Source organism: Mesoplodon densirostris, chromosome 3 (assembly GCF_025265405.1).
Source record: "Mesoplodon densirostris isolate mMesDen1 chromosome 3, mMesDen1 primary haplotype, whole genome shotgun sequence".
NCBI lineage: Eukaryota > Metazoa > Chordata > Mammalia > Artiodactyla > Ziphiidae > Mesoplodon > Mesoplodon densirostris.
The window spans coordinates 154,839,687-154,855,522 of record NC_082663.1 but is presented as its reverse complement, the minus strand read 5'-3'; the positions used below and the strand labels follow the sequence as shown (position 1 = coordinate 154,855,522).

Below are 15,836 nucleotides of genomic sequence, written 5' to 3'. Positions count from 1 at the left end.
TCCTTCCCCGTGGAACCTCCCTCACGTCCCATCTCAGAAAGTGAGAAAGGCACCAGGGTATGGGAGTTGTCAGTTTTTATAGGAGTGGGTAATTTCATAGGCTAATGAGTGGGAGGAGTGTTCCAGCTCTTTTGGGAAGGGGCGGGGATTTCCAGGAATTGGGCCACAGCCCACTCTTTGATCCTTTTGGTCCATCTTGGAACTGTTACGGTGCTTGTGGGTGTGTCATTTAGCTTGCTGATTTGTTACAGTAAGCATATACAGAGGCTCCAGGTCTAGTGGAAGTTGACTTGTGTGCCATCTTGGACCCATTTGATTCTAATCAGTTTATGTCATGTCCTTGGGCTATGTCATTCTTTCAAAGGCTGTGCCCTGCCCCTTTCCCTCCTGTTTCATTCCCCGCCCCCTCAAAAATTTTACTCCTATATTCTTAATGGGAAGCAGAAGGGTGATGGTTGGTCTGTCTTCTGTAACTGCTTCAAGGCTGAGTAGGAGTGTTGACCCACCCCTGCTCCTTGCCCCACCCTTCCTCCTGCCTCCCTTGGCCCTAGCCCTGGGGCACTCCTACTGCTCATGGCCAACCCAGGGTTCTGACTCTTCTGGCTCCAGTTCTGGGACCTTGCAGACCTGTCTCTTCCTTACCCTGGGAAAACAGTCTCTATTACAGGATGCTTCCAGAAATCCAGAGGCAGAGCAGTGCGGTGAGAGAGCGTGAGCTGTGTACACAGACCGAGTCCTCGCTGATCCTTGGGCAAAGAGCCGTGAAGCGCCCTGAGCCTCGGCCTCCTCCACTGCAGTGTGGGGATGGCAACACCTATTTTGCAGGATTTGGGGGATTGTTAGAAATAATATGCTGTATACAGTATCTGGCGCAAATAGTAGCTCTTAGAGTCTGTGGTCCACAAGGCACATTTGCTTTCTTAACTTGAAGGCCCCATGGCTAAGGCAGCTCTGCCCAGTGATTCAGACTCAATCATAAGGACCTTAGAGGGAATTCCCTGGTGGTCCAGTGGTTAGGACTCGGCACTTCCACTGCCAGGGTCCCAGGTGCAGTCCCTGGTCAGGGAACTAAGATCCCACAAGCCGCGTGGCATGGCCAAAAACAAACAAAACGGAAAAAAGGACATTGACCTCCTTCGGATGTTCCAGGGAGCCATCAGTCTACTAATCTGTTCAGACACATACTTACTGAGCACCTACTGTGTACAAGGTTGTTATACTACACACTGGGACCCAAAAATAGAAGTGGCATAGTCCCTATTCTTGAGGAATACACACTCTGGTCTGAAAGAAAGATGGGTAAACAGACCATCGCTATAAAGCGTGATAGTAGGATAGAGGTATACCTGGTGTCCTCAGAGTCCAGGAGGCTCACATGGTAGGCGTGGGCAGGAGGCACAGGGAACCTTTCCAGAATAGCTCCATTGAGCTGGGCCCTGAGGGACAGCGAGAGTGTTTGCCCTGTTTTTGTGAGGTTCTGATTTGGTCTGACTGCCTTGGCTTTTGTGGGATGAGGCAGATGAAGGTGATGATGGGGATGCTTCCTGGGCTCCTTGTGGCCTGCTCCTGCCCTTCCCTTCCTCACCTTTGGGCCTGTCTTTCTCCCCCATCAGCAGGGACCCTGGGTGCAAGGGGCACAAGTTTACCCATAGTGGCCTGACCTGCCAGCTGCCCCAGCCCTGCGAGGCAGACGAGGGGCTGGGCGAGGAAGAGGACAGCAGCTCAGAGCGTAGCTCCTGCACCTCATCCTCCACCCACCAGAGAGATGGGAAGTTCTGTGACTGCTGCTACTGTGAGTTCTTCGGCCACAATGCGGTGAGTGAACCCTGCCCAGGCCAGAGCGGGCTTGTGGCCAGCCGAGGGGAGCCAGAGGAGCACCCTGCTCTCCCCAAGGCCCCCTTGCTCATGGGGCTAATAATTGCGCTTGGACCCTGTGAGTCCTCACACCAGTGTCCACTCGCTTGATCCTCACAGCACATTGGTGAGGTAGAGATTTCTCAACATTTTGCTGCCTTTGCTCTTCTCACGGTTTCTCTTAAGATTCACTTTTTTTCCTTAGGCAAAAAGAAAGGAGGTGGCAGAGGAAAGCTATGATTCTGATGAGTATGTATACGTGTGTAATCACAGAGAAGTGAAGGCTTGTGCATGATGAAGGCAGAGTGGAAACAAAGGCTCTCAGTCCCCAGTGTGAGAGCCAGCCGAGGGACAGGTAGTGAACACAGATGGTGCCAGGAAGGAGGCTCAGAGCAGAGTACATGCTGTCTCTGGACGGGGAGAAGGCAGTTCGGAAGTCTCATAAGGTGAAGAGGAAAGGGCTGCTGGCTAAGGGAGAGCAGTTGAGGACAGAAGAAATGAAAGTAATTACATTGCTGGTCACCTTTGAGCTAGCGGTTGTTATCCTCATTTTAGAGATGACAAAATTGATGCTCACAAAGGCTCGGTGAACCTGCCCAAGGTCATACAGCTTCTGAGTGACAAAGCCTGGGCTCAAACCTGCTTTCCTGGCTCCCAAGTCACTGTGCTCCCAGCACTGCTGCGTACCTCTCACTCCCTCCACCCACCACTGCCTTGGCTCCGGGCCTGGCTGAGGGTGAAGCCATTTGGCCTTAGTGGCTGTGGTAGAAAGAACAGTTGTCTCGCTTCTCACCACGTTTGGTGCCAGCGGGTGGGAGTGCTACGGGCTTCCCAGGCCCAGGGTGTAACGTCAGCACCTCCCCCTCCCCCAGCCACCCGCTGCCCCGACGAGTCGGAATTATACCGAGATCCGAGAGAAGCTCCGCTCAAGGCTGACCAGGCGGAAAGAGGAGCTGCCCATGAAGGGGGGCGCCCTGGGCGGGATCCCTGGGGAGCCCGCCGTGGACCACCGAGATGTGGATGAGCTGCTGGAATTCATCAACAGCACGGAGCCCAAAGTCCCCAACAGCGCCAGGGCCGCCAAGCGGGCCCGGCACAAACTGAAAAAGAAGGTGGGTGTGGCGGGAGCCCAGCTCTACCACCTCTTCTCCCCGAGGAATCCCTCGCCCCAACCCCCAGGACTTTTGGGGCATGAATGGTGCTGGCGGCTCTCTGCTCTGGGAAGGTCTGAATAAGTTTGGGAGGCATCAGGGTGAGGGAGCCTGGGGGCCAGTGATTGGAGGAAAAACAAGTCATAGCGTCAGAAGCCGCTTGCTGGATTCCTCAAAGCCCAGGACTTGCTTCAGTCAGGTATTCATTCAGCAAACACTTCTGCAAATACTGGGAGCTAAAATATGATGCAGTTAAGTTCTCACCCTGGAGAAACTCAGTCCAGTGGAGAGACTGACACAAAACTGGACAAGCACGTTAGTGTGTGACAAGTGCTGGGATGAGGGAAGCCCCCCGTCCTGCCTGGGCGTGCTGGAAATGGCTGTACCACGAGGCTGGCTTGGGACCTGAGTTGTAGGGAGTGAGTACAGATTCATCAGGAGGGCCCTCCTGGCAGCAGGAATAGCACGTCCACAGCACCTTTGTGAAGCCAGAGCTCAAACCCAAGAGAAGCAGGAGAGATAGTGGAGGTGAGAGAAGGGCCTCTTGGGCCCTGCTGAAGAGCTTTGACTTGATCCTACAACTGCGGGGGGTGGGGTGGTCGCTGGAGGGCTTTAATCACAGAAGGCACTCGCCAGATCTGCATCCCAAGATGACCGTGTGGCAGTATGGAAGGTAGCCTGGCGGGGTGATACTCCAGGCTGGAGAACCAAGAACCAGGGGAGAGATGATTGATAATGGGCCTGGAGCAAGAGAGATGGGTTTTTCAGAGGAGGCAGGTGACCTGATTGCAGGACAAGGAGGTGACGGAGTTAGGGATTATCTCCCAGGTGTTTGCTAGAGTGACTGTCAGGATGGCGTACCTTTAATGAGCAAGGGTGGAATTGGCAGAAGACTGGGAATTCAGTTGGGACACGGTGACTCGGAGATTCTCATGAGACGTCCAAGTGGAGATGGAGGTGTGGGGCTGGGAGTTGCTGGCATGGGGATGTAATTGAAGCCATGGGAATGACCCAGCCTGAGGGCTGAGTGAGCTCCTCCCAGAAGGCTGAGGATAGAACCAGGGGAGCTGTTCCTGGGCAACCCTGCTGCCAGGCGAGCACCAGAGTTTGATGGCTCATCCCCTGCCACCTCATTACCTCTTGGCCTGCCTGCCCTCAGCTTTGTCTGCACAGTGCCACACTCAGGAGCTCAGCCGAAGAGAATGGGTTTGACGACTAGCTAGCTCCAGGTCCTGGGTGGTCAAACAGCCCTGGTGCTCTGGAAAGCAGCAATGATTCTCCATCTTTTTCCAAACCAAAGGACAAACCAGGACCCCTTCCCTGCAGCCTGAAGTAGTGGTCCCACCATTGCCTTCAGAAAATGGTCAGCATTTTCTTTCTCCTAGCCAGCATTGCCTGGCCAGAAGTGTGCAGAGGGCAGCAGTGGTCTCTTTGGCCTTTCCTGGCCTCCCAAGGCAGTGGTTCCTAGTTAGGTCCCAGCAAGGACGCTTCACAGTTCCCAGGCCTGGTGTGCTTTTCATAAATCGCTATGCCTGGATATCCTTTCTCCTTCATGTCTGCCCCCTCGTTTTCCTTCTGAAAACCTCCTCCCAAGCCCAATTCACATGTTTCCTTCTTTGCAGTCTTCCTCAGGTAATATCTTCCGCTGTGCTACGGCTGCACCTCGCACGTCTCTCTAGTCTGCCTTTTATCATTCTCTACTCGTTCAGAAACTTTCTGCACAGCTACTGTCTGCCCTGCCCAGTCTAGAGGCCAAGATACAACACAGAGGCGGGTAGTTCTGATATCCTGTAACTAGCGATCATGGCCATTATCTGTTTATACATCAACCTCCTCCCCAGTACCCCTCCTCCACCTCCCAGACTTAACTACAGTCTATCAAAAACACAGCTTCCACCAAGAACCATCCACCCACTACCCACCTGGGGAGACAGGTAAAGCTGGGTATTTTTCTGCTCCCTCATACAATTTCCGGACCATGACACACTCTCTCTCTCTCATGTCCTAACCCTTGCTCCTTTGAAACCAACCCCTGGCTGTGTCATCTGCAGCCTCCCACCACCACTCCTCTTCATCCACTGAAGACTGTCACCTGTCCTCCTTCCCTTACCTTGACCATCATTCATTCACTCTCCTACCAGTCCTCTTAGTTCCTTGCCCCGTTGCCCTTCCTTTACACCCGCTCAGAAAAACCACAGTCCTGGGTTCGACCCCAGCCTGCCTCTCCCCTTCTACACCTTGAGGAAGGCACTGGATTGAATCTATCTGTGGCACCCAGGCCGAGTGGTCTCCCGAGTGCCTGAGCCCCCACTTTGCTGCTCTCTAGTCTTCTGGCTCCTCGTCACTTCCATTCTCCCTAGTCCCTTTGTCAGACCTCCATTCTGCTCCAACTGCCAGGCTCTCCCCACCCCCACCTTATTTTTTGGCAGATAACCTTACTTACTGTTTCAACAAGGATTAAAAACCAAGTGGACAGGAACTCTTTCAATGTCTCACCACCCCACCTGCAGACTTCCTTCTTGTCATGAGGGAAGAGTTAGCCCTTTTCCTGCCTAAGGCCTGTGCAGTCCTTCCTGCCTCCTCAGTCTAACACCAGCTTCCTGCTGTGTGGCTCCAGCCTTGCTGGGCTGTTTCCTGTGAGCAGTTCACTGTGCCCAGTGCTCTCTTTTTTGAAAGCAGACTGTCCTTTGAGCGTACAACCTCACACCACCCCAGTCTCTTTCCTCATCACAGAACAAACGTCATCTGCATTTACTCTGCACTTGTCAGCTCACTGCAAATTGCCTTCCACCTCCACTGCTCCACAGAGCCACCAATGAGTTCTTTGTTGCCAAATCATTCTCTCCTGTTCCATCTTCTTTTCCACTAGGCAACATCTCACACTTCGTTTGTTCTCCTTTTCAAACACTGTTTTCTTTGGCTTCTCCAACTTCAGCCAAGTGGGGGTGGGGAAAGGGCAATGGGGAGGCCACATTCTCCACATTTCTCACTTCTCTGCCCTCTGTCCTGTCTCCTTTGTGAGCGCCTCTTCCTCTGCCTGGCCCTCCCCCTTGAGGACAGGTCCCTGGGAAAGAGCCATCTAGATAGTGTTGCCTCCCAGGTCATTATGTCCACCTGTTTCCTCCCTGCGCTTCATGGTGACATCTACTGCTGCTGGGCACCTCCTCACACATGGCCCGCAGGTACCCAAACTCAGCATATCCCAAACTGAGCTTGTCATCTTTGTCCAAAGAGCCTGCTTTTCCTTCTCCGTTGTCTGTCTAGTTAACGGCACTGCCATCCACCCAGTTGCCTGAACCAGAACCCCAGGTGTCATCCTGGGAGGACTACATCATGGTGATGGAGAGCAGCGGGCCTTGGAATTGGACCCCAGTTTGAAACCTGGCTCTGCCATACTTGCTGTATGACCTTGGGCAAATCACTTAACTTCTAAGCCTCAGTTTCTTCCTCCATAAAATGAGAATAACCGTAGAACCTAATTCAAGGCTTTTGCGAGAATAAAATGGAGTGATGCACAGAAAGGTTGGGCAGAGTGAACGCTTGGTCAGTGTAGCTGCTGCAGCAGCGGTAGTGGTTGTTGATGTTGATTTCATGACTCCTCTCATTCTCTCTCCCCACCGGTAACCAAAAGTCCCGGCCGTGCTACCTCCCAAGTAGCTCACACCCTACTGCCACTGCTTAAAAAGCCTTCAGTGGCTGAACATTGCCCTTAGGGTCAAATCCAGGCTCAAGCATGGCCTGCAGGGCTCTTGAGGATCCAGCCCCTGCTTAGCTTTCCAGCTTCATCTCTCAGTCTGCCCCTATCGCCTTCCTGCCCACTCCCCCCCACCAGAAGAAATCTGTGCTCCAGCTGTCCCTCTGAATGTTTGCATTCCCTAAATATTTCGCCTGTTCCCATTTCCCAGCCTTTCTATTTCCTTTTGTCTAGAAAGTGCTTGTCTCACACTTCCCAGGATAATCCTGTTCACCCTTCAGTGCTCAGTGAGATACTGCCTTCTCTGGCAACCACCTCCTGATGGCCCAGTCTGGGTTCCCAGAGCACTCTGTGCTTTTTCCCCTGTACCTCTTGTCACCGGCACTCAGAATTAAACAGCCTGTTTGCATGTCCATCTCCCCTGACAGATTCAAGTCAGTGAGCAGACTGTCTCACACATGGCTGAATTCCCAGTGCCTCATAGAGTCACAAGTCAAAAAATGATTGTCAAAGGATATTGAAAAACATAAGAACTTCTGAAGGTCACCCCTGGGTGTGCTTTCCCGACTCTGCCTCTTAATTAGCATGTAATCTTGGGCCAGTTCCTTATTCTTTCCAAAGTCGAGTTTCCTCATCCATTAATTGAGGATAATGACACAGCAAGGGCAGTTGTGAGGATTAAGTGAGACAACATGGGGAAGTACCAGGCTCATGGTACATAGCAGAAAATGAGTGGTTCTGTGCTTTCTCCTTCTCTCACTACCAAATTATACATGATTCCACGTCACTCCCTCTACACCAGTAGTTTTCAGTCTTTTGTAGAGCAGCAAAACTCTTTTCTGCAATTGAAATCTTCCATGGAACCTCAATTCCTAACAAATAAAAGCAAAGCTGTCCTGGTGCGGATGAGGAGCAGAGTGAAGGGCCTTCCAGTTCTTTGTCCATCCCCATGGCCTCAGCGCTCTGTAGCATTGAACTCCACGGCACACAGCTGCTCTAGACTGTTTCTCTTCCTCACCTGAGTACCACATTGCCAAGGCACAGCCTTATTAGTGCCCAGGCAAAGGGGCACACACCCACTCAGATGTCCTCATAGTGACCCTCGGACGTATATAGGTTGGCAGTTTTTCTCCCAAATTTGAAAATGGAGATTTTAAGGTTCAGGGAGAATAAGTGATTTGTCCAAGGTCCCACAGTTGTGGTCCTAGTCAGCTGTGGAGCTAGTATTTTAAAAAGATGAGAGAATAAATAAATGTATGCCCACTGGGGCACAGGGTCACCCTTTTAAGTTGACATTGAGGTGGTCGCAAGACCTCTTTGCTCGCTTTTCTCATCCTGTTTCTCCCTCTCCATTCCCAAATCACCTGGAAATAGGTGAAATGGTGAAATCATCTGGCCCCTAGCACACCACTACCACCTCGTTCCCGTTGGCTTCCCCGCCCCCCGGGTACGCGGGCCTCTCACTGCTGTGGCCTCTCCCGTTGCGGAGCACAGGCTCCGGACGCGCAGGCTCAGCGGCCATGGCTCACGGGCCCAGCCGCTCCGCGGCACGTGGGATCTTCCCAGACCGGGGCACGAACCCGTGTCCCCTGCATCGGCAGGCGGACTCTCAACCACTGCGCCACCAGGGAAGCCCCTCTTTGGCTTTTGACAACTGTCTCCCATCTCCCTCTAAGGCCTCCTTAGCCTGCTGGTGCCTTTAGGTTAGGCAGAGGGGTGGGCTGACTCAGAACCCACAGACTTGTTTTCGCTCTCCAGATCTGACTTTGTCAATGCTGAGTGGCAGGGTCCAGCCTTCCTTAGCCTCCTGGTCCTCACCTGGGCAAAGGGGCTGCTTTTACATCTTGCTGTGGGGGCCCCATATGGCTGTCTCTTGTATGCCACCGGGCATGCTTTAGGCATGGCCTTGATTGCCTGAGGCCAACTAAGCACTGAGTGGCCTTCCTATGGGAACTTGGCCCTCTCCAATAGCCTCCCTTATGCGACATCAGGAGGGCGCACCCATTCCCAGCCACCCAGAGCAGTCTGATCTACCATGGCAGTCTCACAGCCCCACGTCTTCCTTTTTGAAAGACCTACCTGATGTCATGGCTTTTTTTCCCCTACCACCTGCAGAATTGGAGAGAATGCCTCTGTAGCATCCATCTTCCTTAATGCATCCCCACGTTGGTCTTCACTCCAGAATTATTGTCCCCATTTTGCAGATGAGTCCACTGAGACTCAGCAAGAGAGTGAATTGTTTAAGCTTATGCCTGGGAGGCAGATCCCATCCCTTTTGAGTCCTAGCCACCTTAGCCTTTTTAGGCCCTAGAACTGATACTGGGGCCCTGGATGAACAAGATGTAAAAACCCTACCCTCTGTGGGTATAACTGCCTCCATTCCCAGGACGTGTACCTATCTGACTGCATTTCATCCTCATTACTGCAGGGTGAGCAGGCCAGGATTGCCAGGCCCTGCCTCTAGCCAGTTAGTGGCAAAGCTGGGCCAGAGGCAGACGTGTCAGGTGTCGCATTGTGCCTGGCAGCTGCCAAGGCCCTGCGGAAACTGCCTCTTGTATTGGCAGGAAAAGGAGAAGGCCCAGTTGGCAGCAGAAGCTCTAAAGCAGGCAAATCGTAGTGTTTCTGGAAGCCGGGAGCTGAGGCCTGCCAGGGAGAGGCTCTTGGAGTGGCCCGATCAGGAGCTGGATCGGGTCAACAGCTTTCTGAGCAGCCGTCTACAGGAGATCAAGAACACTGTCAAGGACTCCATCTGCGCCAGCTTCAGTGTGTGTGAGCTCAGCATGAACAGCAATGGCTTCACAAAAGAGGGGGCTGCAGAGCCAGAGCCTCAGAGTCTAGCCCCCTCAAACCTCAGTGGCTCCTCAGAGCAACGGCCTGACATTAACCTTGACCTGTCCCCTTTGACTTTGGGCTCCCCTCAGAACCATATGTTACACGCTCCAGGCGAGCCAGCCCCACCATGGGCAGAAATGAGAAGTCTCCACCCACCATGGACAGAGGTGAGGGGCCCCCCTCCTGGTATCATCCCTGAGAATGGGCTAGTGAGGAGACTCAACACCGTGCCCAACCTGTCCCGAGTGATCTGGGTCAAGACACCCAAGCCAGGAAACCCTAGCTCTGAGGAGCTAAGTGTAAAGGAGGTCCCTGGTTGCAAGCAGGAGCTGCCTGAACCTGTGGCCTCAGGTGGCAAGCCACGGAAGGGCAAGAGACAGGGTAGTCAGGTCAAGAAGAGCAAGGTGAGCCCAGCTCCCCAGTCCCCAGCCTGCCTTGAGACTCCCAGTGCCAAGGGCCAGCCCCCCAGCCCCAAGCAGCCAAGCAAGGCCCCAGAGCCTCCCAGAGTGGACAGCTGTACTGAGGCTGGAGAAGGGAGCCAGGGGACCCAACCAGGACCAGGCTGGGCTAGCAGCCCCAGAGCTGACAAGGAGAAGGGCAGCTCCTGGCAAAACTGGCCAGGTGAAGCCAAGGCACGGCCTCTGGAGCAGGAGTCTGTGCAGCCCCCAGGCCCAGCAAGGCCACAGAGCTTGCCACAGGGCAAGGCCCGCAGCCGCCGGAGCCGCAACAAGCAGGAGAAGTCAGCCTCCTCCTTGGGTGAGTGCACCAGGAACTGAGTGGCTGACCCCCCACCCAGCCAGGCCATGGGGTGGAGGGCAGTCCTCACATGTGAGCAGCATTGCCCCAAAAGCATGACCCAGACACCTGGCTGTGAGCACTGAGCCCTCCTGGCTGTGTCTTCCTAGACGATGTGTTCCTGCCCAAGGACATGGATGGGGTGGAGATGGATGAGACTGACCGGGAGGTGGAGTATTTCAAGAGGTAGGTATGAGGCTGCCTGCTTCCCCGCTCACGGTGGACTCCAGGGCCGCCCCCCCCCCAACACACACACACACAGACACACACTCAAGCCTCTCAGAAAGGCCTCACCCTCAGCCATGTGCCCTTGAAGGGAGAGCTTGTCCAGCCCCTCCAGGCTCTCTCCCACCAGCCTATCTGCTGGGACACAGGTAGCCAGGATGATTTGGCAGGACAGGTCATCTGGGAAGGTGCAAGGGACAGGGAGCAGGAGGCATGTCAGGCCCCAAGAACAAGGGCTTTCTCCAGTTTTATTCACCTGCACTTCCTCTGCTCTGCCTGGGATGAGTTTTGGGGGCAGAGGCAAATCAAACACAGTCCATCTAGATGGGGAGAGAGAGCCATAAACATACAATCCAGTGATAAGTGCTGTCCGAGGAGGAAGGGCATGGGGCTAGGGCCTAGGAATGGCCAAGCTGAGAGGTGGGGTGGCCAGGGCAGCCCTCCCAAAAAAGGCGGTAACCAGGCTGAAACCTGAGGAATAGGAATGAGTGGGCCAAGTAAAATGAAAAGAGTTTGAGGGCAGAAGAAACACATCATCCTTGAAGAAACAGAAGGCATCTCAGTATAGCTAGAGTAAAATACAGGGTGAGGAGGGAGGCTGTATCCTAAGGCATTGTCACTGTCTTTACACATTGTTCCCTGGGCCTGTGGGCATCTCATCCAGGAAGCCCCATACTGCTCGACCCCAACACCTGGGAGCCAGAGGGGTTGTGCAGAGCTGACCTGGTTTCTTTAGTGACCATGATACACAGGTCTAGAAGAGGGTCCAGTGGGGAGAGGAGGGAACCTCTGATTGTGCTTCTCTGGCATCTCCCGAACCTAACAGGTTCTGTTTGGATTCTGCAAAGCAAACGCGTCAGAAAGTTGCCGTGAACTGGACCAACTTCAGTCTCAAGAAAACCACTCCCAGCACAGCTCAGTGAGGTATAGAGACCCCCTTCAAGTGTTGCACGCACTCCCTCTTCCTATGCTGTGCCACCTTTTGTGCCCCTGCCAGGCCATTTCATGCTCTGGGGCATAGAGAGTTGGATTAGGTGCTCGGCCAGCCACATCTCTTCTCCTGAGAGCCCTCCTGCTTGTGTTCCTGAAGGGCCCTTCCAGCCCTGCCATCTCCTGGGGTATCACTGCCAGGCCTCTACTTCCCTCACCAGCTGCCTCCCAAAGTGTCCAGGAGGCCATGGGCCTCAGAGGGCTGCCCCCATGCCTGACATTATCAGCCTGAGGGTTGAATCACATTTGCCTGGCCTGGCTTCTCCATGCAGGCTACCAAGGTGCTTCCCAGTTGAAGCCATGTGAAAAGGACCCAGCCCCAAGAGAACAGTGACAGGGCAGCCACGCTAGACCAAGGCCTTGGAAGTCATTTAGACATAGAGGAATAGGTGGGCCCTCTTCCCCAAACAGGACAGATTCCATGAGGAAATTGGTAGTGAAACCGCCTCCTGGAAGAAGAGCCTGGCCCCCACCTGGGCTCTGGCCTCTGGCCTCCTCTCCCAGTCATCTGCAAGGGTCCTCTTGTCTGAAATATTGACATATCAGATGATGTTCCAGGCTGAAAACTGAGAAGGCAGTGGTGAGCTGGGAACCAAGGGCAAAAGAGATGGCTGGCTGGCAGGCCTTGGTCCTGGGCTTGGGGCTTAATGGCTGTGCAGTGCCATAGTTCACCCTAAGATGCGTCCCTGGGGTCAGGCCTTTTCTGGCTGGCAACCACACAGCTGCCTTCAAGGCAACAGGAAGCTGGGGCAAGTGGGCTGAGCTCAGGGACCCCCGAGGAGGATGTCCTCACCTGTCCTCTTCCTCCTCTTTCCAGTGCCAGGGAAACAGACTTCCTGGACCCTGGGCTGAGTCCCCGAGTCCCGTTTTGGGTCAGGATCCCCCCCCCCCCCCGCTTGACACTGACCTCAGCTTCCCAGGGGCAGCCTTCAGGGCTGGGCTCCCTATGGCACCTTTGTACTACCCCAGAGTCAGGACTGTTCTCAGACTCACCTCATCCCCTCTGCTCTGTGGGCCTGCGCTTCCTGATCCTTTGCCAGACTGATACATCCATGCCCCCAGGAGCTTCTGCTAGGGCTGGGTTGCCCTCCTGCCTTTCTTCACCACTTCCACAAGAACCAGGAGCTACAAGGACCCCAGGCACCTTCATCTGTTGCCCTTCATGAGAGAAAACGGGTCACACCTCCTCCCACAGCCCAATGCCCCTGTCATCTAGGAAACCTCTTCCAGCCATAATCTTCTCCCACTCCCTCTTGGCTGATCTCTTTCTCAAGACAGGGGATGCTCCCCTCCAGTGAATGCTCTCCTCTGACCTTCTCCACCCTTATAGCGTGATTGTGAGCCCCAAGTGTGTAAGAAAGCAGTGCTGGCACAGACTCGGGACCCAGCCCGGGCCATGTACCTGGAGCCTGAGGCAGGAGTCTGAGTGCATAGGTGGCCTCTTCACTGTCAACAGGAGCGCAGTGCCAGAGATCTGGGCTCTTATTCCACCCTGGCCTACAGCAGAGCGTTGTGGGCTCCTCGAGTGTTGTCCACATTCCTTGAGATTTAGGATGATGTTCACTGGGGCTGGGGCTGTCCCCCAACTGTGACTTAACCTTCACCCCCTGCTGGAGGTGATCGAGAAAGTCTGTTCAGTGTTTTCAGCCCAGGGGACAAAAATAGGAGGCAGCTGTTCCTGCCTCCATGGGCACCTGTGGAGACTCAGAGCCAGCATGGGGAGGCTAGGGTGGGGGCCATTGCTCACCATGTGGCCATGCTTTTCTGTTTTCTCAGCCCCTGCCAGATCAAGCTTCTTCAGGGTGTCCTGAGACCCTGACCGCCAGCTGAAGGTCTACACCTTTTTCCTTCACGTCGCCACCCACCTGCCCAAGACCCTCCCTGACATCCCGGACCAACCAAAAGCTGAATAGATGCGGTGTGTGCTGGGACCCCTCAGGACCTCTGCAGAACCGCTTCCTGGTGCTACGCGGCCTCCACACTCAGAGCCCGGGGGCTGGGCTGGCCTTTGGGCTTGGGGGCTGATGGTACTGCTGGCCCAACACTGCTTTCTTTGTGTTTGGTATTTTGTTTTTGTTTTACTTGTTTTTTCAATTCTTTTTGATACTGTGAAGATCTTTCCTGCCGAAAGATAAAGCAACATTTGGACACAGAGTTGGTGTGTTGGTGGTTCGCTTGTCTGGGTGGGGAGTGAGGGTGAAGGATGTACTCAGAAGCATTGGAGTCCTTCTTAGTCATTAACCTTCTTGAGCATGTGCTACCTGTCAACAGGTTGGCATCGTTTCTGCTTAATTCTCGAAGCAATGCTTAAGTGGGACTGTTATTCCATTTTACAGATGCGGAAAGTAAAGCTCAGACAAGAAGGTGACTGTACTGAGTTCAGTTTGGCCAACTAGGATTAGAGCATAGGCCTGTATGCCAGCAGCATCTGTGCCGTTTCCTCCCATTGGGAGGACTCTGGTATGGAAACCCTGAGCAACCCCTTCCCCACACTGTCTCAGTTTCCCTCCCTCCAAGATGGGTGAGTTGGACGGGTGCGACTTGATCTCTGTGCAGCTGATGTGAGAAGGTATAAGGGGAAGGCTTGAGGCCTTTGTGAACTGTGCATCTATAGCCTGGACGATTGGAGTTGTCAGGGGTAGTTGGTGGTAAATGGAGTTTTTATAAATTGGATTTGACTTTACAATGGGAATGGACGTGTAGCCTAAGTAGTTGAGAGTTAAGAGAGTAATGAACTCTCTCATCCCCCCTTCCCCACCGTGGATCTGGTTTGTGAATTCAGATTTTAATATAATAGTTTGCTAGAAATGCCTCACACACACTTTTGTCCCGAATCCTCACCTCCAATGTCATTTTCCTACTATAACCAACTCTTAGCTTGAGCTCAATGTGCGGAGCGACAGTGGTAGTGGCCACGCAGTCACTAAGAGCCCTTTGTGGAGTGTTGGGAACAGGATTGGAAACCACTCCCTCCTTCCTCCCAGGTTGAACACCCCCACACACACCCCCACACACACACACACAAACACACACACACACACTGGGTTGGCAGTACAAGCTTCCTCTTCCAAAGAGGTGAAACAGCATTGACCATGGGCTCACAGTTCCTGGTCCCTTGGCCAATCCCCAAGGAAGTGTGGACACTTCTGTGAAACTTTTCTGTGTATTTTTATTACCTGTGCTCCTCTCTCCCTTCAGCTCTTACACTAGGCTCCTGCCCTGCAATTGAATTGTCACAACTACCTAAAATTCTGCTTCATCATTTCAAAGTTGCAGGTCTGATCAAGCAGCCGCTTTACCTACAGAGAAAGACTTTTGAGAATAGCATTGAGCCCGGCCCCTGCCTCTGGCACACTCTCTCCACACCTGATGACCTCAGTCTCCAGCTAGGCCTGGCACCCTCGGGGCTTCTGACTTGCTCACTTGTTTCCCTCCCAGTTAACACTTTGTTCATGAATTCCACCTTAACTTTCACATCCCTTTCTTTCAACTGAGAAGCTACTTTTACTGTGAGAATCAAGTTTGCCCTGCGTTTATGCTAATTCCAAAAGTGGTACCTTTTGTGTCTTAGAGGAGATTTCTTAATCTCAAGACCAGTTATCTATGTCTGTCTCCTCACCTAATCTGTAAGGTCCTCACAAGCCTGGTTTGTGTCTTGTTCATCGTTTACCTGCTTCGACACTACGCACAACGCCCAGCACATACTCATATTTAATATATGAAGGAAGAAAACAGCACTGACCCATCACTCCTCTTTAAAAGTTCCCAGTGAAGTTGAAATCACCCTGACAGCCTCGGCCCTGCATGCTCTGGGTCTACCTTAAAGCCTTAGCTCTGACTACCCAACCCCACACGGGCCACGTGATCACTTTGTTCCCTGGGAACTTGCACATGGCCAGAACTTCACTCCTGCTAGACCCTCTATCAGGAAGCCTGTCCCTCTCTTGCACTCCCAGCTCTGAGATTCCACACTTCCTTGTAACTTCAGATCCAGGTCTCCTCGAAGCCTTCTCTGGTTCCCCAGTCACTCTCTGAGCTCTATTACAGCATTTACATTAATAATCGTTTACATACATATACAGACCCTCAGTTAAAACCCACCGTCATTTTGTTTATCCCTCACCACTCTGAACATAGGTGTCTCACACAGATGAGAACACCAGTCAGAGCGGCAGCGTGTGTTGAGTCACTTTTTCTGCAAGCCCCGCCCTGCCCTCCTTGGCCCGCGCCGGTTAATGGGGGCGGGATAGAGAGCGGGGCGAGATCCCAGCTGGCTGGGACCCACAGCTCCCCGG

General features: G+C 53.4%; 1 protein-coding gene across 11 annotated transcripts in view; it reads left to right on the top strand.

The window, feature by feature from the left end:
* Positions 1 to 13,695, top strand: part of FAM193B (family with sequence similarity 193 member B) — a 31,618-nt gene extending 17,923 nt beyond the window's left edge. For 8 of the 11 annotated variants that reach the window (XM_060094888.1, XM_060094897.1, XM_060094894.1 and 5 more), the window contains 6 exons: positions 1,614 to 1,815; positions 2,727 to 2,966; positions 9,264 to 10,287; positions 10,437 to 10,512; positions 11,378 to 11,475; positions 13,318 to 13,695. In XM_060094888.1, coding sequence (XP_059950871.1) covers positions 1,614 to 1,815; positions 2,727 to 2,966; positions 9,264 to 10,287; positions 10,437 to 10,512; positions 11,378 to 11,474 — 1,639 coding nt within the window. In that variant the 3' untranslated portion in view covers position 11,475; positions 13,318 to 13,695. The remainder of the gene's footprint in view (positions 1 to 1,613; positions 1,816 to 2,726; positions 2,967 to 9,263; positions 10,288 to 10,436; positions 10,513 to 11,377; positions 11,476 to 13,317) is intronic. The other 3 variants (XM_060094889.1, XM_060094891.1, XM_060094890.1) reach the window with 3 other exon arrangements.
* Positions 13,696 to 15,836: the final 2,141 nt, after the last annotated feature.